At 41.1% G+C, this 24,712-nt stretch overlaps 1 protein-coding gene across 5 annotated transcripts in view; it reads right to left on the reverse strand.

Moving 5' to 3' along the window:
* Nucleotides 1-24,712, reverse strand: part of grik4 (glutamate ionotropic receptor kainate type subunit 4) — a 611,856-nt gene that overhangs the window by 23,593 nt on the left and 563,551 nt on the right. For all 5 annotated transcript variants that reach the window (XM_062961032.1, XM_003222804.4, XM_062961034.1 and 2 more), the window contains one exon: nucleotides 11,284-11,397. In XM_062961032.1, the coding sequence (XP_062817102.1) occupies nucleotides 11,284-11,397 (114 nt within the window). The remainder of the gene's footprint in view (nucleotides 1-11,283; nucleotides 11,398-24,712) is intronic.

Consider the following 24,712-nt stretch of genomic DNA (forward strand, 5'->3'; position numbering starts at 1 on the left):
CAACTCTACTATTCTATGATTCTATGTTATAGTTGGGGTTCGCCACAACATAAGAAACTATTAAGGGGTTGTGGCGTTAGTAAGGTTGAGAACCATTGTTTTAGATGAAGCCTCACACCCTGGATTTTACTCTTTTGTTTTGGAAAACACTGCAAAACAGCATTACATATCCTAAAATGCACATCTTTGGGTACTTAGTCTAGAAATCAATTGCAATAACCCGTTTCAGATTAAGCAGCTCAACCAACAGCTGCACCGACATTCCTTTCTGGTTGATACAGAAATCTAGTCATTCTGTCCAACCCAGATGGGCTTGGCACTGCAGCCCTTTCCAGGCACAGGTCCACCATGTGAGCTATTTGTATTTAGATGCCAGGAGAGGATATTTAGGTCTGTGGCATCGTCCATAGATAAACCCTTGCTGGAAACAGAGACGAGCTACCCATGGGGTTGTAGAATGAGCCAGTTGTGAATAGGGATGGTAGGACATTTTTATATGCCAACTAGATCGGCCTTTGCGCTTCCACCATCTATTTTATCCACACAGAGGAGCTGGGTAAGAATCATCAGGCACTCATTAATAAATATGAGTGGGGGGGCCGGGCTGTGGTGCAGCTGGCTAGTAACCAGCTGCTATAAATCACTACTGACCGAGAGGTCATGAGTTCGAAGCCCGGGTCGGGTTAAGCCTCCGACCATTAATAGCCCCGGCATGCTGTTGACCTATGCAGCCCCAAAAGACAGTTGCATCTGTCAATTAGGGAAATTTAGGGACGCTTTATGCGGGAGGCTAATTTACAACACCATAAAACTGCCAGCAAAACACGAGGAAAGGAATGAGGAAGTACAGCCACTACTGGACGGTGAAGCAACAGCTCCCCCTGTGGCCGGAATCATGAAGCTGGAAAAATGTTAAAAATGCCTCTGAGTCTGTCTAATGTATGTTGTTTGTCTGTTGGCATTGAATGTTTGCCATATATGTGTTCATTGTAATCTGCCCTGAGTCCCCTCCGGGGTGAGAAAGAAGGGCGGAATATAAATACTGTAAATAAATAAATAAATAAATAAATATGGAAACCAGTTGGTCACAGCACAAACCATCAGTCCCGTTTGTGGGAAAAAGACGGGACAGAAATGAAATTTAAAACAAACAAGTCTATGTGGGAGAGTAACACCATCCGCCAAGTAACACTAATGAGCACCCTGAAGGCCTCTCCAAACTGTTTCAAAAAGCGACATCTCTAAAAACAGAAAACCTCAATTTGAGACTGTTTGGAGCTTCCCGGAAAAGCATTTTCAATCCGCATGGACCTCTCCCACTACCAGGGAGGATGGAGGAAGCTGCATAGACAATTTGGCTGGTAAATATTCATAATGTGATGGACAATTGATCAGTCATAGACCTCTTGTGTCTTTGCTTGCTATTGGCTCCAGAGACCTGGACGGGCATTTTTTTTAAAAGACTCTGGGTTTCCTTTCCTTTCTAATAGAGCCCTTGAAGAGAGGTGAGAAAACCACACGCATCCTTTATTAGGAGAGAGGTTTTGCTACTCTTTGTCCTGCAATAAGGAAAAAAGTCAGCATGATGTAGTGGTTTGGGCATTGAACTACAACTCTGGAGACCAGTATTTGCTTCCTTGTTTGGCCACAGAAACCCATTGGTTGACCTGGGGAGAGTCACACACTTTCAATCCAGGAAAGGAGAAGAAGTGGAAATATTTGCAAAGCAGCTGAAAACACGGGATGACAGAGAGCCAATTGAGATGGTCCCTGACAAATTGAGACATAGTCATAGAGTTGGAAGAGACCTCATGGGCCATCCAGTCCAACCCCATTCTGCCAAGAAGCAGGAAAGCATCCCCAACAGATGGCCATTCAGCCTCTGTTTCAAAGCCTCCAAAGAAGGAGCCTCCACCACACTCTGGGGCAGAGAGTTCCACTGTTGAACAGCTCTCTCTCACAGTTAGAAAGTTCTTCCTAATGTTCAGGTGGAATCTCCTTTCCTTTAAAGCCATTGTTCCATTGCGTCCTAGTCTCCAGGGCAGCAGAAAACAAGCTTGCTCCCTCCTCCCTATGACTTCCACTCACATCTTGATCCCTGGCCCTCATCATGTCTCCTCTCAACCTTCTCTTCTGTAAGCTAAACATGCCTAGTTCTTTAAGCCGCTCCTCATAGGGTTTGTTCTCCAGACCCTTGATCATTTTAGTCGCCCTCCTCTGGACACATTCCAGCTTGTCAACATCTCTCTTCAACTGCGATGTCCAGAATTGGACACAGTATCCCAGACGTGGTCTGACCAAGGCAGAATAGAGAGTCACCATGACTTTCCTGGATCTAGACACTAGACTCCTATTTGGAGGATATGCCAGATGTCATTGACAAATTGATTATCTCAAATGAGAACAAACGGCAACAGAGAAGTTCCAACTTCATCCAGTTACAACTAAGACCAGAACTATCAAGTAGCTGAACTATACGGCCACCATGACCTGCCAGTATCTATGGAGGGAAGAGCATCAAATCCTATGCTACTGGGTTGTTGTATGTTTTCCGGGCTGTATGGCCATGTTCCAGAAGTATTCTCTCCTGACGTTTCGCCCACATCTATGGCAGGCATCCTCAGAGGTTGTGAGGTATGGAGAAACTCAGCAAGGAGGTTTATATATATCTGTGGACAGTCCAGGGTGAGAGAAGAACTCTTTGTCAGTTGGAGGCCAGTGTGAATGTTGTAGTTAATCACCTTAATTAGCATTGAAAAGCTTCATCTCCTGGTTTTTCCTGCCTGGGGGCATCCTTTGTTCAGAGTCATTAGCTGCCCTTGGTTCCCATGTCTGGAACTTCTCTGTTTTCCTATGCTACTGTTTTCTCACTTTCCCTTCCTGTGCAATATCACAGCCCCAGGGCACCTTTCTATCCATTTTATACAATACTAGCTGTGCCCGGCCACGCGCTGCTGTGGCGTTGTCTGGTGGTGTTGGTGAGAAATTGTTGAGGTAGTGGTGGTATTGGATGTCTGTTGTATGGTTGTCTTTATGTTTAGTATGCACACTGAAGTGGATTATATGGCAGTGTGGAGTCAAGATAATCCAGTTCAAAGCAGATAATATAAGATTCTAAATGGGTTATATAGATGTGGAAGGGTCTTGAGTCTACACTGCCATATAATCCAGTGCAAATTAGATAATCTGTGGAAGAGGCCTAAGTGAGGCCTAACTCTGCCTGTGCCCTGGGCTGAGTGGGTTGCTAGGAGACTAAGTGGGTGGAGCTTAGCCTTCAAACTGGCAGCAATTGGATAAAAACTATTATTCCTCTCCCTGTAATTAGAACTTTATTTTTCTTTTCTTTTTGTTGTATCAACCTAGAGCCGTGAATGATGGGTTGTGTTGTCAAATTTCGAGGCTGGGGGGCCTGTAGTTTTGTTGTTTTGTCCGCTGCCCTGATGCCATCACTCTTTTATATATATAGATATAATTTTGTGACAGTTTGTGTATGTATAACGATCGGAAAGCAAAGATATCACTAACTCGGCCACCAATCCGGATGCTTGAATTTTGGAGTATTTTGGGAATTTCAGTGCTCAAGACAAAGCGACTTCCCTTCCTAGTGTCTCGTTCTCAAAACTACAGGCAAACACACCAGTCCGGACTCCAAAAGCAATCATTCCGTTGCAGAATATTGCATTTGTTTGGGGGAGGAAGGGGAGGAAGCCCGGAGCGGGTTCGGTGCTCTCGCAGCAGTTCGGAAGTTAGATACCCCATTAGAGCCCCCGTGTCAGGAATCCATCGTTGATTAAATCACAACAAGTGAAATTGAGAAAAATGACAGACCCATTTAAACCTGCCATATTTGGTTACTTGTGATAAGACAGACGGGTGTGCAACCGTGAGCGGCTGGAAAGGCCCCGCAGGAGGCTGGCAGGAAAAGAAATGATGGGGAACCACAGTTGTACAGAAAAATAAAATAAAAAATGTCATTAGAGTCAGGAGGGGACGGAGATGGGGAGACGGCAGCCGGGCAGGCAGAAAATTTATTTGTAGTTATTTGTTAGGAAACGTCTGATGGAAACTGGAGATTAACACAATGTCAGCGCTGCTTTCCCATGCTGAAAAATGGAAGGGAAGAGGGCGAGGTGAAGAGCAGATGGGGCCCCGGTATTGTCTTTGCCTGCCGTATAAACCAGATCTTTCAAGGAAGACTACTCTAATTAGTTATCACGCCTTGCATTGTTAAATAAACATTTACTGGCTTAATGAGCTAATTGCCACACTGCTCTGTGCGTTATTTTGATGCCAAGCAATAAGACCTTTCTCCAACTATATGATACAGAAGAACTGTCAGTAGCAGAGGGAATTGGGAGAGGAAAAGCCTGAATCCAATTAGTTAATACCCAACTGTATTAGACCTATTCAGTCTACACTTGAATGGTGAGTAAATATTAATAATAATAATAATAATAATAATAATAATAATAATAATAATAATAATGCCCAACTCTAGTAGACCTATTCAGTTTACACTTGAATGGTGAGTTGTTGTTGTTATTATTATTATTAATAAGATTAATGCCCAACTCTAGTAGACCTATTCAGTCTACACTTGAATGGTGAGTAATTATTATTATTATTATTATTATTATTATTATCAATGCCCAACTCTAGTAGACCTATTCAGTCTACATTTGAATGGTGAGTAATTATTATTATTATTATTATTAATGCCCAACTCTAGTAGACCTATTCAGTCTACATTTGAATGGTGAGTAATTATTATTATTATTATTATTATTATTATTATTATTATTATTATTAATGCCCAACTCTAGTAGACCTATGCAGTCTACACTTGAATGGTGAGTAATTATTATTATTATTATTAATGCCCAACTCTAGTAGACCTTTTCAGTCTACTCTTGAATGGTGAGTAAATATTATTATTATTATTATTATTATTATTATTATTATTATTATTATTAATGCCCAACTCTAGTAGACCTATTCAGTCTACGCTTGAATGGTGAGTTGTTGTTGTTATTATTATTATAATTATTATTATTAATGCCCAACTCTAGTAGACCTTTTCAGTCTACGCTTGAATGGTGAGTAATTATTATTATTATTATTATTAATGATCAACTCTAGTAGACCTATTTAGTCTACACTTGAATGGTGAGTAATTATTATTATTATTATTATTATTATTATTATTAATGATCAACTCTAGTAGACCTATTTAGTCTACACTTGAATGGTGAGTAATTATTATTATTATTATTATTATTATTAATGTCCAACTCTAGTAGACCTATGCAGTCTACACTTGAATGGTGAGTAAACCCATTATTGAATGATTTTCCTCTATTTAGGATTACCTACATGATTTAGATTTTCTGGACACTGTCTTCCCTGTAAAAAAGCCAACATTATTATTGACCCAAAGTAGGATTTTTCACCAAGAAAGGCCAGGATTCAGCTTTCCATCTGCCATGGAAGTCATTGCGTGCCTTTGGGTAACTCGTCATCTTGTATGATGACGATACCTTGTGAGCCTGGGATATATTTACAACCATTCTTTCTGAATTACTCCAATGGGTTAATTCCAGACAGCATGGTAAAAATAACAGGAACCTTCCTGAAGAGCTCACTCATTGATTTTTGATTCAACATGTAGCAGCGGAAGCAGAGTTTTAAGTACATTTTAATTACTCGCTGGTTCTCAGCAATAAGAGGAGCTCCGCTGAGAGAAAGAGAGACGGAGACGCTCTGTTTGTAGTTGTGGGGAAGGCTGCATCCTTGCCAGCTTCCGCTCTTGCAAGGGCAGAAGCTGAGAATCTGCTCTAATTGTTTTAGTGCCTGGTTTATGTTGATGTTCAACTGATGGGAAATCAGAAGTGTACTCCTATTGCCCACAAAACATATGGAGAGCATATTGAAACACAGAGCAGGTATCGACGGTATGCTGCTCAAAACTTTCTCATGCAAATATCCTGTACTTCTTGGGAGACATTATACAGTACATTCCTGGTTTTCTGCACTTCCAGACTCAATTCACCGGATCTTTCAAAGATCACCTTCTTCTCCTTTATCATCACCCAAGACTGTTGATCTTGACCACCAACCAGATCTGAAAGCATCAGATGGACTAGTGTCCTGATTCAGTACAACCTACTGACTCAATGCAGTTTTATATGCTAATGTTTTATATGCTCGGGCTGTGGTGCAGGCTGGAGAGCAGGCTGGAGAGCAGCTGCAATGAATCACTGCAATGAATCACTTTGGCCAGGAGGTCATGAATTCGAGGCCACTCGGAGCCTATGTTTGTTTGTCTTTGTTCTATGTTAAAAGGCATTGAATGTTTGCCTATATGTGTAATGTAATCCGCCCTGAGTCCCCTTCGGAGTGAGAATGGCGGAATATAAATGCTGTAAATAAATAAATAAATAATGCAAGGTACAAGAACTATGTCTGCAATTGTTTGCTCAGCTTGTTCGTGAAGAAAGCAATGAGTAATTACAGCAATTTTCTTCCAGCTTGATCTTCACTATGTTTCCTGTCTTGCATTGCGCAAGAGCTCTTTCCCGTGACACATTTGGTTCTTAGGTGAATAAAGCTTAAGGTGATTAATAACAACAACATCAATTGGGAGGGTGGGTGGCAATGACGACAAGGTGGACCATTTCTTAAAATTTACTACGGACAAGACACTTGGTTTATTTACCCCTGTCCTCGTTCAAACCTTACCTTAGGAAATTACTAATTTTACCCTTTTTACTCTGTATTTGTCTAGCAGCGAGTTATTAGGCCGCAGGTCGGGATGTTTTGTATCTTTACATGGTTTTATTGTAAATGTGTACGTATTGTATGTTTTACATGTTTTGATATGGCCAAAAGTGACTAATCAATAAAAGAATTGTATTATTATTGTAAAAAAAAAGTTTCCCATTTCCCATCTGGAGCCTAAAGGTACAGAATTGCTCATATTCTTAAATAAGGTTCAGTGTTCCTGAGCTAGAAGCTGTGGAAATGAGCATTGTTGTTGCTAATTGTTTTTAAGTATACCTGAAATTAGGAGCCCCGGTGGCACAGTGTGTTAAAGCCCTGAGCTGCTGAACTTGCAGACCAAAAGGTCCCAGGTTCAAATCTGGGAGCAGAGTGAGCACCTGCTGTTAGCTCCAGCTCCTGCCAACCTAGCAGTTCGAAAACATGCCAATGTGAGTATATCAATAGGTACCACTCCGGCGGGAAGGTAACGGCGCTCCATGCAGTCATGCCAGTGGCCACATGACCTTGAAGGTGTCTACGGACAACGCCGGCTCTTCGGCTTAGAAATGCAGATGAGCACCAACCGCCAGAGTCAGACATGACTGGACTTAACGTCAGGGGAAACCTTTACCTTTACTATACCTAAAGTTATGGCAAACCTATGAATGAGAGACCTCTAAGTCACCCTATCCTCCGTTCCAGCAAACTCAGGGCTGGGTTTCCTTGGTTGAGTCTATCCATCTGGAATGTGGTCTTCCTCTTTTCCCAATGCCTTCGACCTTACCAAGCATTATTGTATTTTCTACTGAGTCATGTCTTCTCATGGTATGCGTCCAGTGTCAAAACAGTCCAAGAAAGCCATAGATTAGTGACAGGCTTCTAAAGAGTCAGGGTAGCCAAGTTGTTGAATGGATCAAGAGCCTTGATTTCATAAAGCTTGCTGGCACAAACATCTGCTGAGAGGACGACTGAGGTTGTACTCACCAAGGTAGGTGGTCAATGTAACCTTTTTATAAAGGCAGATGCTCAGTCAGTGCCCAGATAACAGGCAATATTTAGAGAAATCATTCCACAGCAGTGCTCCTCCCAATGTCTCGACTGCAACCAAAATTTCACCTCTATGCAAGGAATGGTTGAAGCCACACACCCGGTCTTTCTCTGGGACGGGGTTCTCCTCCTCCAGGTCCTTTTCCTGCTCTGAACCCAACCTGATTTGCTGAACCAAAAGAGGATTTGTCTAGCTATCATGCTTCCGCTGTGGTGTCTCCAAAGGTAGGCCTGCTTCATCTTCATCAGAAGACAAACTCTCAAGGGGGGCATGATAGAATCCAGCTACAAATACCTCATATGAGCAGATGGATTTTATTTATTTACAGTAGAGTTCCGGTTATCCGAGTTCTGGTTAACCGACACTCCGTATTATCCGTCAGTTCTGGTTATTCAACATTCGGTCCGCCCGTTTATGTCAAATAACCGGAACTCTACTGTGGTTAGAGGGTTGTTGTATGTCTTTCGGGCTGTGTGGCCATGTTCCAGAAGTATTCTCTCCTGACGTTTCGCCCACATCTATGGCAAGCATCCTCAGAGGTTGTGAGGTGTGGATAAACTAAGTAAGGAAAGGAAACAATATATATCTGTGTAGAGTCCAGGGTGTGGCAAGAGTCCTTTGTCACTGGGAAGCCAGCATCAATGTTTCAGTTAATCACCCAAATTAGCATTGGAAAGGTTTTGTCTCTTGCCTGGGGGCATCCTTTGTTCAGTCAAGCCCTGAGTTTTGGTTCCCATCTACTGTTTTGATTTTGGAGTTTTGTAATACTGGTAGCCAGATTTTGTTCACTTTCATGGTTTCTTCCTTTCTGTTGAAGTTGTCCACATGCTTGTGGATTTCAATGGCTTCTCTGTGTAGTCTGATATGATAGTTGTTGGAATGGTCCAGCATTTTTGTGTTCTCAAATAATATCCTGTGTCCAGGTTGGTTCATCAAGTGCTCTGCTATGGCTGATTTCTCTGGTTGAATTAGTCTGCCATGCCTTTCATGTTCTTTGACTCTTGTTTGGGCAATGCTGCGTTTGGTGGTCCCTCTGTAGACTTGTCCACAGCTGCATGGTATCCGGTAGACTCCTGCAGAAGAGAGAGGATCCCTCTTGTCCTTCGCTGACCGTAGCATTTGTTGGATTTTCTTTGTGGGTCTGTAGATAGTTTGTAGGTTGTGCTTCTTCATCAGTTTGCCTATGCGGTCAGTGGTTCCCTTGATGTATGGTAAGAACACCTTTCCTCTGGGTGGATCTTTGTCTTGACTCTCATGGCTTGTTCTTGGTCTACTGTGGTTAGTTAGTTATCGTGTCAGAAGCAGGGGAGCATGCTTGCTCCATCAATATTTAACATTTACACAAATGATCAGCCACTGCCAGAAGGGACAGAGAGTTTCATCTATGTTGACGATCACGTCATCACTGCCCAAGCAGGGAGCTTTGAAATGGTTAAATAAAAGCAGATTGATTGCTTACCCATAACAACCAGCCTCTGGAGTTCCATCTAACCTTACTTTCTGCCACTGTGAGTAATGCAATATTATAGATCTCAATATTGCCTTTCGTTTCTTTGCTGAAGCAAAAGGCGGGTGTATCTCCCTTTCTTGACAAAGGCTATTTTCCATGAACAGCTGCCAAACAGGGAGAGAGTCAGCAGAAATGTCTCTCCCCTTCCGTCAAGCAAATACCAAGAAGAAAGTAAAACTAACTGCTATAGAAATAAGACCACCGGACAACCTGTAGATTGGAACGACACCTTTTGCTCCGCACAAGTTTGTGTAAAAAGCAGGGAGTTGGTTTCTGCTCTCCCGTTTTATCTGCCTTTTCATTGTCGACATAAGCTGACTTTATTATTGATTTTTTTTTTAAGCTGGGATATTTCTGGCATCTTTTCTCAGCCAGGTGAATCGCCGTCCGGGGGCAAAGACTGGATTAGTATCAAAACATTTTCCGCCTGACAAAAATATTTCGTACAACAGATATTGCAAAGGGATTTAGAAAGGCCAGCTAGCCAAGCTGAGCTAAGATGTAGCCACAGACCAGAGTAAGACCATGGCGTTAATCTGAGATCTTGCGGTTGGTTTCCCTCCCCTACATCCATAGATTTTCTTTGGATATGGATACATCATTTCTTCAGTGCAAGGCTTTTGACTCTTCCATACTTCATTGCCAACTTTCATCTGCTGTTGTGCAAATGAACATTCTTACCTTTTCCCAACCCAAGTGTATCACTTGGAGTTGTCTGGTCAAATCCTTCAAAACATGAGCAATCCTATTGTTTTTCTAGTGTGTTAAACTCTTCATTGCTGGTCCCTGGAATCCAACATTTAATGGTACAGTAGAGTCTCACTTATCCAACACTCGCTTATCCAACGTTCTGGATTATCCAACGCATTTTTGTAGTCAATGTTTTCAATATATCGTGATATTTTGGTGCTAAATTCATAAATACAGTAATTACTACATAGCATTACTGCATATTGAACTGCTTTTTCTGCCAAATTTGTTGTCTAACATGATGTTTTGGTGCTTCATTTGTAAAATCATAACCTAATTTGATGTTTAATAGGCTTTTCCTTAATCCCTCCTTATTATCCAACATATTCACTTATCCAACGTTCTGCTGGCCCGTTTATGTTGGATAAGTGAGACTCTACTGTACTCTGGATTTGTTTCACAGTTCACCACACTCACTTTTTTGGGATAAGTTTAAATATAATCTCTCTTTGGTATCACACTACTTTTAGAATACACTAGCTGTGCCCGGCCACGCGTTGCTGTGGCAAAGTGGTGGTGGTATTGGTTAAAAGTTGTTGTGGAATTTTTATTTAATGTTATTTGTATTTTTTAATTAATTTTATTGTAACTTATCTTTTTATTTATTACATTTTATTATTTTGTTGTATTCTTTTTAGTTATTTTGTTATTATAGTATTTTATTGTATTAATTTTTTAGTGTTTTTTATTGTATTATTTGTATTTATTTTATTTTTTATTCTTTTATTAACACTGGGCTGAGTGGGTTGCTAGCAGACCAAGTGGGCAGAGCTTAGAGCCTTCTAAGTGGAAGCAATTGGATAAAAACAATTATTTCTCTCCCTCTAATTAGGACTTTATTTTTCCTTGCTTTTTGTTGTATCAACCTAGAGGCATGGATGATGGGTTGTGTTGTCAAATTTCGAGGTTGGGGGGCCTGTAGTTTTGTTGTTTTGTGGGTCGCCGTGATGCCATCACTCTTTTATATATATAGATTATTTGATCATTATTTGGTAGTATTGAATCATATTTCAACTGCCAATTGGTCAAAACCTTTGGTTACTTGTGTTCTGAAATCCAGTTAAATGCTGACTCTTGCATCTTTGCATTTCAATAAAAAACTATATTTTCCCGAGTCGATCTTTCCTGTCCTTTCCTGCCCTCTCTCCCAGGGAGTGTTTGCACACACACACAAAAATATTTCATGGCATAAGTGATTTTAAAGGATGTCTCTTACCATGTGAACTCGGTAGAGGATGCTAATCCCCAGAGTCATGAACGGCTTGGAGAAATCGATCACTTTCTCCCGCTCGGCGGTAATCGTCAATCCAGCTACTGCCAAATCAGCTTTCTGGGAGGGAAAAAAGAAAGAAAAGAACACAGAGGAGATCAATAAGTCTTCCCCAAGTAAGAAGAGCAGTGGCAAAGGCAAGTGAAGGAACAAAACGTGGCTGGTCTCGGAAGGATTCCTCACTCGGAGATTGGCTTAGGAAGAAGCAAAGGGCAGCAATTAATAAGATTTTATATCCTTTGCAGTGAGGACAACACTATATATCTGCATATATATTCTTCTCACAAATCTCCATAAGAAAGGGTTGGATGAGAGAAAGTAATTCACTCATAGCTAATGTCATGACCAAGGACTGTGAAGACACAGATAAATAGACACACACATGCAACACACCCACTCTTCTATCTGTCTATTAGACATGTGCACAGAATCGGAAAGTCGAATCAGTTTGGTATGTATATATCTGACACTCACAAGCGGTCCTCGCTAAAAATCAAGAAATCAAAACTTACCCCATACATTTTAGTTTTGTAAATCTCGGAAGGCTCCCAAAGTCAGTTTCATATTCAGTGCAAGGAAGCAAAGCTCAAAAAGCAAAGCCAAAAAGGCTGCCTTAGTGCCTTTTCTCTGTAAATTAATGGCTTTTCACCATGAGGAGTGGGGACAGAGGGAGCTGTGTTTTCTGGGAATAGCACAAAATCCTGGGAAATGTAGTTTGGGAAGGGAGGAGTCCTATGCCAGAGAATTCAAAAGGCCCTGCCCTAAACTACATTTCCCAGAATGCATTGTACTGCTCAGCATCAGAAAGATTTGCCCTTCCATAGCCAATTAAAGTTCCAATGAATTAATAATTTTTGTTCCTAGGTTATAAATGTCATTTCCTAATTGGGTCTATCATAAAAACATGGCAAAGGTTTATTAAACTGCAAAACTGTTGCATCCTGTAGCACATTTTGCTATGGTCTTTCTGCGAGGGACATTGTGTTATAGCACATTTTGCTGTAGTCTCCAGGCACCAATTTAACATTGTCATCCACCCATTTGACAAAGTTTTTGGCACAAAAACAAGGTTTCCAGTGTAAAACCAGTACTTTCAAAGTAAGGACTACACAATTAAACAGGAAATAATACTTTCAAACTAGGAACATATTTTCTTTATTATTAAAAACTTTAAAAATCCTCCAAAAGTCTTGTATAGGTGAAATGTTCTGAAATTTGGTAGGCTACGAGTGGTAAACGTGTTCTACCATTGTAGCAAGTTTTACTCCAATAGCTGTAAAAATGAGGGAGAAAGGAGCCCTTGGAAGTGTCCCCAATAATAGTAATTATGCGCATGCGCAATTACTATAATGAAATAGTAACTCTTGTTATAGTAACAAATTTTTCACTAACTATTTACAGTATTTATATTTATTTACAGTATTTATATTCCGCCCTTCTCACCCCGAAGGGGACTCAGGGGGGATTACAATGAACACATATATGGCAAACATTCAATGCCAACAGACAAACAACATATATAGACAGACACAGAGGCATTTAACATTTTTTTCCAGCTTCACGATTCTGGCCACAGGCGGAGCTGTTGCTTCACTCTCCACTAGTGGCTGTACTTCCTCATTCCTTTCCTCGTGTTTTGCTGGCAGTTTTATGATGTTGTAAATTAGTTAAATTAGCCTCCTGCATAAAGCGTACCTAAATTTCCCTACTTGACAGATGCAACTGTCTTTCGGGGCTGCATAGGTCAACAGCAAGCCGGGCTATTTAATGGTCGGGGGCTTAACCCGACCCGGGCTTCGAACTCATGACCTCTCGGTCAGTAGTGATTTATTGCAGCTGGTTACTAGCCAGCTGCACCACAGCCCGGCCCCGGTTTTTAGGAACATTTTTAGAAACACTTTAGAAATGAAACGTCAGCATTCCTAGTTCTGTAATGACTTTTGAACCCATTTTTTTATGGCTCACACATCCCTACTACGTATCCATCAGTCCATCCACATACTAGTATATACCTACCTACATACCATCTCTCTATCATCTCTATCGATCTATCCACCCATACATCCTCTTAAAAATACACCTTCCAATCATGTAACTAAGAGAAAAAGTTTCATTTTAATGCACCGTTTTTACTGTTTCAGTGACCTTGCGTTGCTTTCTCTTTTGTTAAAAAAAAGGAAGAATAACACCACGCTGTCTCCTCGCACATAAGTATGACTTGCAAGGTATGAAGCATCTGTGCTGCTTTCGAAAACAACAGCAAATTCGCAAACTTGCGCTTTATATCCTTGGGCCATTTGGGCTTCCTGCTGGAGAGAGAGACTTGTCGAGACAATAAACGGGGGATTTATCACCCAGGATTCATAACCCGAGCCGTAAATACGGCATGGCACGACAGGTATGTCGCAGGTGCCTTTCGCTCCGCGGAATGCCTGATCTTGTCCTTGCAGGATGGTGTGTGTGTACAGTCTAATCCCAGCAAATCAATCTTTTTGTGACTGCAAACCCTTTCTCGGGTTATAAAAAGACACTCTGTGTGAGGAGGCTATAAAAAGCCGGTAGAGCAAAAACAATGTCGGCATGTAGGAACATCTTCTTTATGGGCCGCCCCAGGAGAGGAAACGGGGAAGGGGAGAAATATGGAGACGGAAAAGGGAACAAGAAGTGAGTGAGGTTAGTCCTGTAAATATGTTCAAAAATTTTGGGAGAACGTTTTTAAAGAAATAAAGGGAAACACCAAAACAGAAATAATAGGAACGCCTGAAATAGCACTGTTGTCATTTATGGATAATATTCAAGTATCAAAAGAGTTAAAGGAACTAATCGCCAACTTGGTAACAGCAGCAAGATTGTTAATAGCCAAAAAATGGAAAGGAAGAATGGTATAAGGAGATTTGGGATATTGCGATAAATGATAAATTGACATGTAATATTAAAATTAAAAGAGGGTTATTTAAAAAGGATGATTTGGGGAAGATATGGGGAAAATTTATAGAGTTTGTATATATAGAAGGTAAGGGGAAAAAACCTGTAAAAGAAACAATGGAATTTTGGAAATAAATATTGTAATTGGCTGGTCTGGGGTGAAGGGATAGCACTAGGTGAGGGGTAACAAAACGTAAATAATATGAGTATGTAATATAGAGAGTGAAAATAGTATAGGAGCTTGATATACATAACTCTGTATTGCAAATTTGTTAAAGAATGTATAAGTTTTAAGTATAAAAATTTTTTTTAAAAAAGAAGTGAGTGAGGTTTACACGTGAGATAAGCCGGCAACAATATTGTCCAGTTTGGCCAACAAAGGCCAATTCAACCCAATTCTATAGTGAGTACCCAGTGGGCACCTATAGAAACCAAGGAGCCCCCAGTGGTGCAGTGGGTTAAATCCTTGTGCCGGCAGGACTGATGACATGAAGGTTGGGTTGCTGACCTATAGGTTGCTGGTTCGAATCTGGGAAGAGCGTGGATGAGCTTCCTCTGTCAGCTCCAGCTCCATGCAGGGACATGAGAGAAGGCTCCCAGAAGGATGGTAAAAACATCAAAAACATCCAGGCATCCCCTGGGCAACGTCCTTGCAGGTGGCCAATTCTCTCACACCAGAAGCGAATTGCAGTTTCTCAAGTCACTCCAGAAACAAAAACAAAACCTATAGAAAAGGGGCCGGGCTGCGGCGCAGGCTGGTGAGCAGCCTGCTGCAATAAATCACTCTGACCATGAGGCCATGAGTTCGAGGCCAGCCCGTGGCGGGGTGAACACCCGTCAATTAAAAAATAAAAAATAGCCCCTGCTCGTTGCTGACCTAGCAACCCAAAAGATAGTTGCATCTATCAAGTAGGAAATAAGGTGCCACTTATAAAGTGGGGAGGCAAATTTAACAAATTTACGACATTGGAATGAGGAAGTGCCGTCACAGTGGATGATGAAGCAGCTGCTCCCCCCTGTGGCCAGAATCGAACATCCCCTCAGAAGAAGGTTAAATTGCCTCTGCGTCTGTCTCTGTCTCGGTTCTATGTGTATATGGGCATTGAATGTTTGCCCTATATGTACATAATGTGATCCACCCTGAGTCCCCTTCGGGGTGAGAAGGGCGGAATATAAATACTGTAAATAAATAAATAAGCAAATAAATAGAAATCGATGCTGCATCTTGGGTCCCCCCAAGATTTTTGATCTCTGAAGACATTTTAAATTGTGTTGATTTTAAGCACACCACTAATTCTCAAACTGGCTTTGAAATGTCACAAATGTAGGAGTTTGTAAATGACTGCCCTTCCCAATATATATATACTAGCTGTGCCCGGCCACGCGTTGCTGTGGCCTTGTCTGGTGGTGTTGGTGAGAAATTGTTGAGGTAGTGGTGGTATTGAATGTCTGTTGTATGGTTGTCTTTATGTTTAGTATGCACACTGAAGTGGATTATATGGCAGTGTGGAGTCAAGATAATCCAGTTCAAAGCAGATAATATAAGATTCTAAATGGGTTATATAGCTGTGTGGAAGGGCCTTGAGTCTACACTGCCATATAATCCAGTTAAAATCTGATAATCTGTGGAAGAGGCCTAAGTGAGGCCTAACTGTGCCTGTCCCCTGGGCTGAGTAGGTTGCTAGGAGACCAAGTGGGTGGAGCTTAGCCTTCCAACTGGCAGCAATTGGATAAAAACTATTATTCCTCTCCCTGTAATTAGGACTTTATTTTTCTTTTCTTTTTGTTGTATCAACCTAGAGCCATGAATGATGGGTTGTGTTGTCAAATTTCGAGGTTGGGGGGCCTGTAGTTTTGTTGTTTTGTCCGCTGCCCTGATGCCATCACTCTTTTATATATATAGATATATTGGCCCTAAATTAGGTGAACAACAAGCTGGAAGTGATGTTGCTCAATTTACAGCAATTAAAGTAAGGGAGAAGACATAATGAATCTGGGACATTTAAAATCCAACTTGGGAGATTCCCAAGAGAACCCTACTTGGGATACTTGGTGGTTTCATATTCAAATACTAATCGGATGAGATGAAATTGGGTAGTCTGTTCATATTCATACCTATATAATGTATACATGCATGCAGCACCCAAGATCAGAGCTGAAGAGTTCTCCTTGATTTGGTTCCTTGCTGTCAGTTTCTTCCTTGCCTTTTCTTTTGAAGTAGATATAGAGTCATGACACCTTTAATTTATTAATTATTATGGTTCCCGTCCCCTTGATCTGGTCATGTAAGTGTTATTTATTGTTATAATTGTATTTTTTACTTTGTTTAATAATGTGTTATTATGTTATGTAATGTTTGTGTTGCTTTTATGACTGTAAACCGCCCTGAGTCCCATCTGGGAGATAAGGCGGTATATAAATAATAATAATAATAATAATAATAATAATAATAATAATAATAATAATTATATTATGACACAGCAAACAAGATAGATATGCTGGATTTCATATCACAAAATCACAAGTCGAACACTTCCCAAGTGTCTAGGACTGTGTGATGTATTTTCGCACCCCAGCAGGGTGGCCTTTTGCAGCTGGCAGATCGTAATTTTGTCAATGTCTATGGTTTCCAAATGCCGGCTGAGATCATTTGGCACGGCACCTAATGTGCCCATCACCACTGGGACCACCTGCACTGGTTTCTGCCAGAGTCTTTGAAGTTCAATCTTGAGGTCCTGATAGTGGCTGAGTTTTTCCTGTTGTTTTTCGTCAATGTGACTGTCACCTGGGATGGCAACATCAATGATCCAAACCTTTTTGTTTTCCACAACTGTGATGTCTGGTGTGTTGTGTTCCAGAACATTGTCAGTCTGGATTCGGAAGTCCCACAGTATCTTTGCATGCTCATTTTCCAATACTTTTGCAGGTTTGTGATCCCACCAGTTCTTTGCTGCTGGGAGGTGGTACTTGAGGCATAAGTTCCAATGAATCATTTGGGCCACGTAGTTGTGCCTCTGTTTGTAGTCTGTCTGTGCAATTTTCTTACAGCAGCTGAGGATATGATCAATGGTTTCGTCGGTTTCCTTGCACAGTCTGCATTTTGGGTCATCAGCTGATTTTTCAATCTTGGCCTTAATTGCATTTGTTCTGATGTCTTGCTCCTGGGCTGCAAGGATCAGGCCTTCTGTCTCCTTCTTCAGGGTCCCATTCGTGAGCCAGAGCCAGGTCTTCTATTATTATTATTATTATTATTATTATTATTATTATTATTATTATTAATTGCCTTTGTCCTGATGGCTTGCTCCTGGGCTGCAAGGATCAGGCCTTCTGTCTCCTTCTTCAGGGTCCCATTTGTGAGCCAGAGCCAGGTCTTCTATTATTATTATTATTATTATTATTATTATTATTATTATTATTATTATTATTATTAATTGCCTTTGTCCTGATGGCTTGCTCCTGGGCTGCAAGGATCAGGCCTTCTGTCTCCTTCTTCAGGGTCCCATTCGTGAGCCAGAGCCAGGTCTTCTCTTTATCAGCTTTTCCTTCACTTTTGTCAAGGAACTTTCCATGCAGTGTTTTGTTGTGCCAGCTGTCAGCTCTAGTTTGTAGTGCGGTTTTCTTGTACTGGTTTTTTGTCTGCTGTGCTTTGAGGAGTTTCTGATTTTTGACTTCAATCAAAGCAGGTTCTTCACTTTGCTTTACATATTCTGCCAGGGCATTATTATTATTATTATTATTATTATTATTATTATTATTATTATTATTAAGCATTTGTACTTTGGATGCAATCTGTCTGTATAATCCTTACCAAACCCAGAAACATTGGTTTTTTTGTAGGTCAAAGTGGGAGCTCAATAAATAAAAAAGGTACAAGGATATATATTTGGGCCTGCATCCTCAACTGGGAAACTGCTAAGCTGGAGAAATGATGTCGATGCCCCCACCTAAAGTTCCGAAAGGCTTCCTTCCGCCCGAAGCTGCAAAGTCTTGGTGTCACATTTAAATCCTACTTAGACCCCCGTCTCTATTGAGGAGGCTTAGACCAATTCCGAAAGGCAGACCTGCCTGTGACCGTGCAGATAAAAGTGACTATTATTTTTAAGCATCAGCTCCGGCAACAAAGGAATGAGCTTCCGTGCCCCGAGACCCCATACAAAGAAGCCACAAGCGCACTTTCATCCTCATAAGCCAAAGAAACCGGATTTTTCTTCTCCTAGTGAGGAACGATTGTTCCACAGGGTCAAAACATCTGTGTGAGCATTAAAGATGGGAGGTCACATCCTCAATTTGTGCGGCTGAGAAAAGTCCCTGAAAACCATAGGATTTACTGCTGTTTGCAGCAGCACAGCACTTGGCTCAGTGTGTCTCTTGGCAGGCACGCAATTCGTTAAAGAAGAACACGCAGGTGGAAAACAGCACGTGGATGGCAACATGTGATCGTTTGCTCTGATTGATTAGTCTTGCCGTTAATGAAACAAAGACATTGTCTACACTTATCTGATTGATTCAGGGTTAACTGCTCTTCAACTGCTCTAATGCAGTCTGGAAGCATCTCCAGAACTTTTTGGTTGTTCCAACGAATGACCAGGTCGGGACCACATCTACTGCACTGCCGACAATAAGCAGCTCCTGGTCACATCATTGGGCATTCTGCTGTGACCGCACCAGAAATGACATCAATAGCAAGTCTCTGGTAGGGAATTGCTTGTAGTTGGCAATGCTGCAGTTGTTCTTTGGACAATGGATTCAACCTGATCAGTTGTCTACACCTCCAAAACTCCAGAATCATTCTGAGGCTTCCTGGGAGCTCTGTAGGAAATTCTGTTTCCCCTTGAACCACATTAACCTGCATCATCATCTTCTATATATATAAAAGGGTAATGAAATTTCGGCCTAGGACAAAACAACAAAACTACACATCCCAGAAACACTAAACTTGGCAGCACAACCCCTCATCCATGCCTCTACGTTCATACAACAAAAAGAAAAGAAAAATAAAGTCCTAATTAGAGGGAGATGAAAAATTGTTTTTATCCAATTGCTGCCAGTTAAAAGGCCACTTGGTCTCCTAGCAACCCACGTAGCCCAGAGGACAGGCAGAGTTAGGCCTCACTTAGGCCTCTTCCCCACTGCCTATAAAATACAGATTATCTGATTTGAACTGGATTATATGGCAGTGTAGACTCAAGGCCCTACCACACACCTATATAATCCAGAATGCCAAGGCAGGATAATTTGCTTTGAACTGGATTATCTTGACTCCACACTGCCATATAATCCACTTCAGTGTGCAGTCGGACACAACTGGACTTAATGTCAGGAGAAAACCTTTACCCTTTACCTTAACCAATTCCTCAATACTTTATTTCCCATACCACCATACTTTGCCACAGCAACGCGTGGCTGGGCACAGCTAGTATATGTCTAGCAGCTTTATCTTAGTGACACAGACAAAGCCAAGGTCCCACTTTTTCAGCCTCTTCTGTTCCAATACAATGAGATCTAAATCCAAGGAAAGTTGGGTGCATGAACAGAGGGACAGAGTTGGAGAATGGATACTTTGCTCTTATCATATTTGCACGATGTTCAGAGCCAGTGTAGTTTCCCCAGCAAATCTCTGCAGTCTGCAGTTGTACGCACGGAATAGCAAACTGTGAAATGGCTCTCATGCTTAATTCATTACGGCCAAGTTCATACGTAAAGCTGTTGGTGTTATTGTGTTGGTGTTGTTTTGCTGCAGCTGCTGTGTGCCTTAGAATCAACTTTGGCTTATGGAGACTCCCATCAGAAAGTTTTGTTGGCAAGACTTGCAACTGCCTTCCTCTTAAGCTGAGAAACTGTTTACATCACTGAACAGATTCTGGTTCTAGAGTTACCAGGTGCTGGTCCTGAGTCTCCTATTTTCATGAGTCACTTCTGGAGGGGAGATGAGGGTCTAAAACAGGGGTCCCCAAACTAAGGCCCGGGGGCCGGATGCGGCCCTCCGAGGTCATTTACCTGGCCCCTGCCCTCAGTTTTATAATATAATATATTGTATATACATATAATATTGATAATATTATAATGTAATACAATATAACACTAATAATAATATCAAATAATAATATTAATTAATATTACTAATAATATTATAGTATAGTGGTATAGTTCAATATAGTAATATATAATGCTAATATTGTGCTATGCTAATAATATAATATATTGTATGTACATATAATGTGTAAGCCACTCGAGTCCCCTTTGGGGTGAGAAGGGTGTGATACAAATGTAGTAAATAAATGCAGCAAATAAATAAATAAATAATAAATAAATAAATTTTAGACTTAGGCTCACTCAAAGTCTGAAATGACTTGAAGGCACACAACAACAACAACAACAACAACAATCCTAATTAACTTGACTATCCCATTGGCTAGAAGCAGGACCACACTTTCCATTGAAATCCTGATAAATGTATGTTGGTTAAAATTGTTTTTATTTTTAAATTTGCACTACAAATAAGACATGTGCAGTGTGCATCGGAATTTTTTTGTATTTTTTTTTTCAAATGATAATCCGGCCCCTCAACAGTCTGAAGGATTGTGGACCGGCCCTCGGCTTAAAAAGTTTGAGGACCCCTGGTCTAAAACACTCCAGTTTTGATAGAGTCTGCTCCTGGCAAGGGGAAAGGACTGTGTGCAAATTTCTTGCTCACAATTTGCTGCAACTTGCAAAGATACTCCAGGGATTCTATTCATCTACTTCCAATAGTTCTCTTCCCCCTTCCCTCCTAGTGTCTGTGTTGCCACGGCTCACATTCTGTTATTTTGTGCATCTACCTTCTGGCTAGAAGCAAGTAGGCTAAATCAAATTACCCAATCTGCTTAAGAAAGAATAATCCTATAATAACTCACCCTCTGGAGTTGGAGGATTCAGAAAAAGAGGCGGCGGCAGATTGTAGGATGGCAGGTGTCCTATTCCACAGCGGGAGGGAGCCACAACTGAAGATCTGTTACCACTATTCATTGAGTGACCAAGGGACAAAAAAAGACTGCCTTATTCCCAGCAGTTGTTAAATAGGAGACACTGACCTAATTAGGCACCTGTGGTCTAGAGACAACTCTCTACAAATCTCCCAGCCATTCCCTGGCAGCTTTACTGCTTTCAACCATCCTCCTTGGTGACCAATGCTACTTGTCAGCATTAGTGTTTTCCAGACAGAAAGTTTGTCTTGCCTTTCTCCCAACAGATGGTCTGCTTTGTACATTTATATTTTTCTTTGTAAGTGTTACAGTTCCTTGCTGCAGTCTCTCTCTCTTTTTAATTAGGAGGAGGAAAACATATGAAGTGGGACACTTCAAGACAGACAAAGCATATTATAGTAGCATCAGTACTTCCAGATGCTTCCCAAGCAGAAGATTGCTTAAATTAGAACAAAATGCTCCCTCCATCAGCATGTCCCCTGACAGACCGCTGTCTGAAATTACAAGCATGACCCGATTCATCTGTCATTAAATGTTGATGCTGTCTCCAGTTCAGGATGTGTGCTCAGAAGATGCCCGAGTTTGCAGCAACAGGGCTGTTATTAACTAAAGAAGCCGGAGATGAATTCCATGGTATGGAAATTAAACATCCAGAATGTCCAAATGAGAAGACCGTGTCCTCTCCTAGTTGCTTGGTGGATGATGAAGTCTGTTCAGATGCTAATGCTGATGAATGCTGTTCAAAGATAGCTGCATGCAGTCAGGTGAGAGGAGACCAGCTAAGCAAAACTAAAGACGTGACTCTTCACTTATTTCTTTGTTGCTAGGAAGAATGAATAATTTCCACAGTTTTCTCTACATTGGATATGATTATTAGTGTTCGGGGTACATTTTTGATCATTTTGTGGCATTTCTATTTGACTCCAACATATGTTTGCACAAAAAAAAATATTTTGGTAAGAAAACAGTGTACTTTCCAACTTTTTTTTCATGTGGAGATTGGCACAAAAAATTGTCAAAAAAGTTCCCCAAAGGGACACAAATGCAAAACCTCATGACTGTTGACTCTTTTCTTGGAAGGGTGTCTCGATGCTTTAAGGAATTCTTTCTTGTAAAGTACTAGCTGTGCCCGGCCACGCGTTGCTGTAGCGTTGTCTGGTGGTGTTGGTGAAAAATTGTTGAGGTAGTGGTGGTATTGAATGTCTGTTGTATGGTAGTCTTTATGTTTAGTATGCACACTGAAGTGGATTATATGGCAGTGTGGAGTCAAGATAATCCAGTTCAAAGCAGATAATATAAGATTCTAAATGGGTTATATAGCTGTGTGGAAAGGCCTTGAGTCTACACTGCCATATAATCCAGTTAAAATCTGATAATCTGTGGAAGAGGCCTAAGTGAGGCCTAACTGTGCCTGTCCCCTGGGCTGAGGAGGTTGCTAGGAGATCAAGTGGGTGGAGCTTAGCCTTCTAACTGGCAGCAATTGGATAAAAACTATTATTCCTCTCCCTGTAATTAGGACTTTATTTTTCTTTTCTTTTTGTTGTATCAACCTAGAGCCATGAATGATGCGTTGTGTTGTCAAATTTCGAGGTTGGGGGGCCTGTAGTTTTGTTGTTTTGTCCGCTGCCCTGATGCCATCACTCTTTTATATATATAGATGAATGGTAAGCAGTTGAGGAACAGTTGTGAATGTTCTTTACAACCCTAAGCAAAACTCCTCCTGTATCTAACACTAATCATGTTGTTTAAGCAAACGGAAACTTGCCGTTAGGGAAACCATTATTTTCATATCTTGCTGCAATTCACAATGCTGAAGCGATAGTGCTGCAAATTCTAATAACCAGTCTTCTGCACACTCTGACTACCTATCTGTGTCAATCCTATCCAGTTCATATGTGCTATATTTTTTTTCTGCAATTTCACAGTTGTACAGTTTTGGGCATTCTTGCAAGATGTCCCTCCATTTCACAATATTGGAAAGAAACTATTTTACAAGAAATAGTGGCAAAACAACACCAATATTATTCATTGGCGGGCTTTTCTCGTCAGTGAATTCAAGCACAATGCAACTACAGAACAGACACGATGGCACACATCAAGCCCAAACCAAAGTTGCCTTTTTCCTGCAGTAATTGCTCTATGTCAACCTCATGTGAAAAAATCTGAAAACGTAGGAGGACAAGTCTAGATATATAAAAGGGTAATGAAATTTCGGCCTAGGACAAAACAACAAAACTACACATCCCAGAAACACTAAACTTGACAGCACAACCCCTCATCCATGCCTCTACGTTCATACAACAAAAAGAAAAGAAAAATAAAGTCCTAATTAGAGGGAGAGGAATAATTGTTTTTATCCAATTGCTGCCAGTTAGAAGGCTAAGCTCCACCCACTTGATCTCCTAGCAACTCACTCAGCCCAGGGGACAGGCAGAGTTAGGCCTCTCTTAGGCCTCTTCCACACTGCCTATAAAATACAGATTATCTGATTTTAACTGGATTATATGGCAGTGTAGACTCAAGGCCCTTCCACACAACTATATAACCCATTTATAATGGACTTAATGTAAGGTAAAATCTTTACCCTTTACCTTAACTACCACCAATTTCTCTATACTTTATTTCCCATACCACCATACTTCGCCACAGCAACGCGTGGCTGGGCACAGCTAGTCCTTAATAAATCGATTCATCAATGCTCACACACATGTCAGCAATAGATAGGTGAGGAAACATATCTTAGATTACTGGATTTCACCTGCTTAGATTACTGGCTGACAATATGCCAACTGTTTTATATTTTATTGGATTGGATTGTCGCAGGTTCCAATCCGGGGAGCGGAGTGAGCGCCCGCTGTTTGCTCCAGCTTCTGCCAACCTAGCAGTTAGAAAACATGCAAATGTGAGTAGATCAATAGGTACCACTCCGGCGGGAAGGTGACGGCGCTCCATGCAGTCATGCCTTTGACCACATGACCTTGGAGGTGTCTACGGACAACGCTGGCTCTTCGGTTTAGAAATGGAGATGAGCACCAATGCCCAGAGTTGGACACGACTGGACTTAACGTCACTACGTTTACTATTGTTGTTTTATTGGCACTGAATTTTTGCCACGTCTGTAAGCCGCCTTGGGTCCGTGAGAAAGGCGGGATAGAAATGACGTAAATAAATAAACAAACAAACATAAATAAACCGACAGCAGCAAAGAGCAACAGCACATGTGAAATGCTCTGAACATGGACCCATAAAGGATTCCTAATCTGTTCCTTCATCTCTAGAAACAAGGCATATTACTAGGGCCCAAATGGAGCAGTTACTTTAAGACACTTTAGAACAAGTGTAACCAGTTGGAATTGGAACATGAAATTACAATGGAACTCTGATGAATAGGCAAGTCTAAGATGGACTTTACCATTAGTGGTAGAGATATTACATATTAGAATGATCCAAAAATGGGTTTAAGTGCTTTCTCTGCATGCAGAATATTA

This window comes from Anolis carolinensis, unplaced genomic scaffold (assembly GCF_035594765.1).
Source record: "Anolis carolinensis isolate JA03-04 unplaced genomic scaffold, rAnoCar3.1.pri scaffold_8, whole genome shotgun sequence".
NCBI lineage: Eukaryota > Metazoa > Chordata > Lepidosauria > Squamata > Dactyloidae > Anolis > Anolis carolinensis.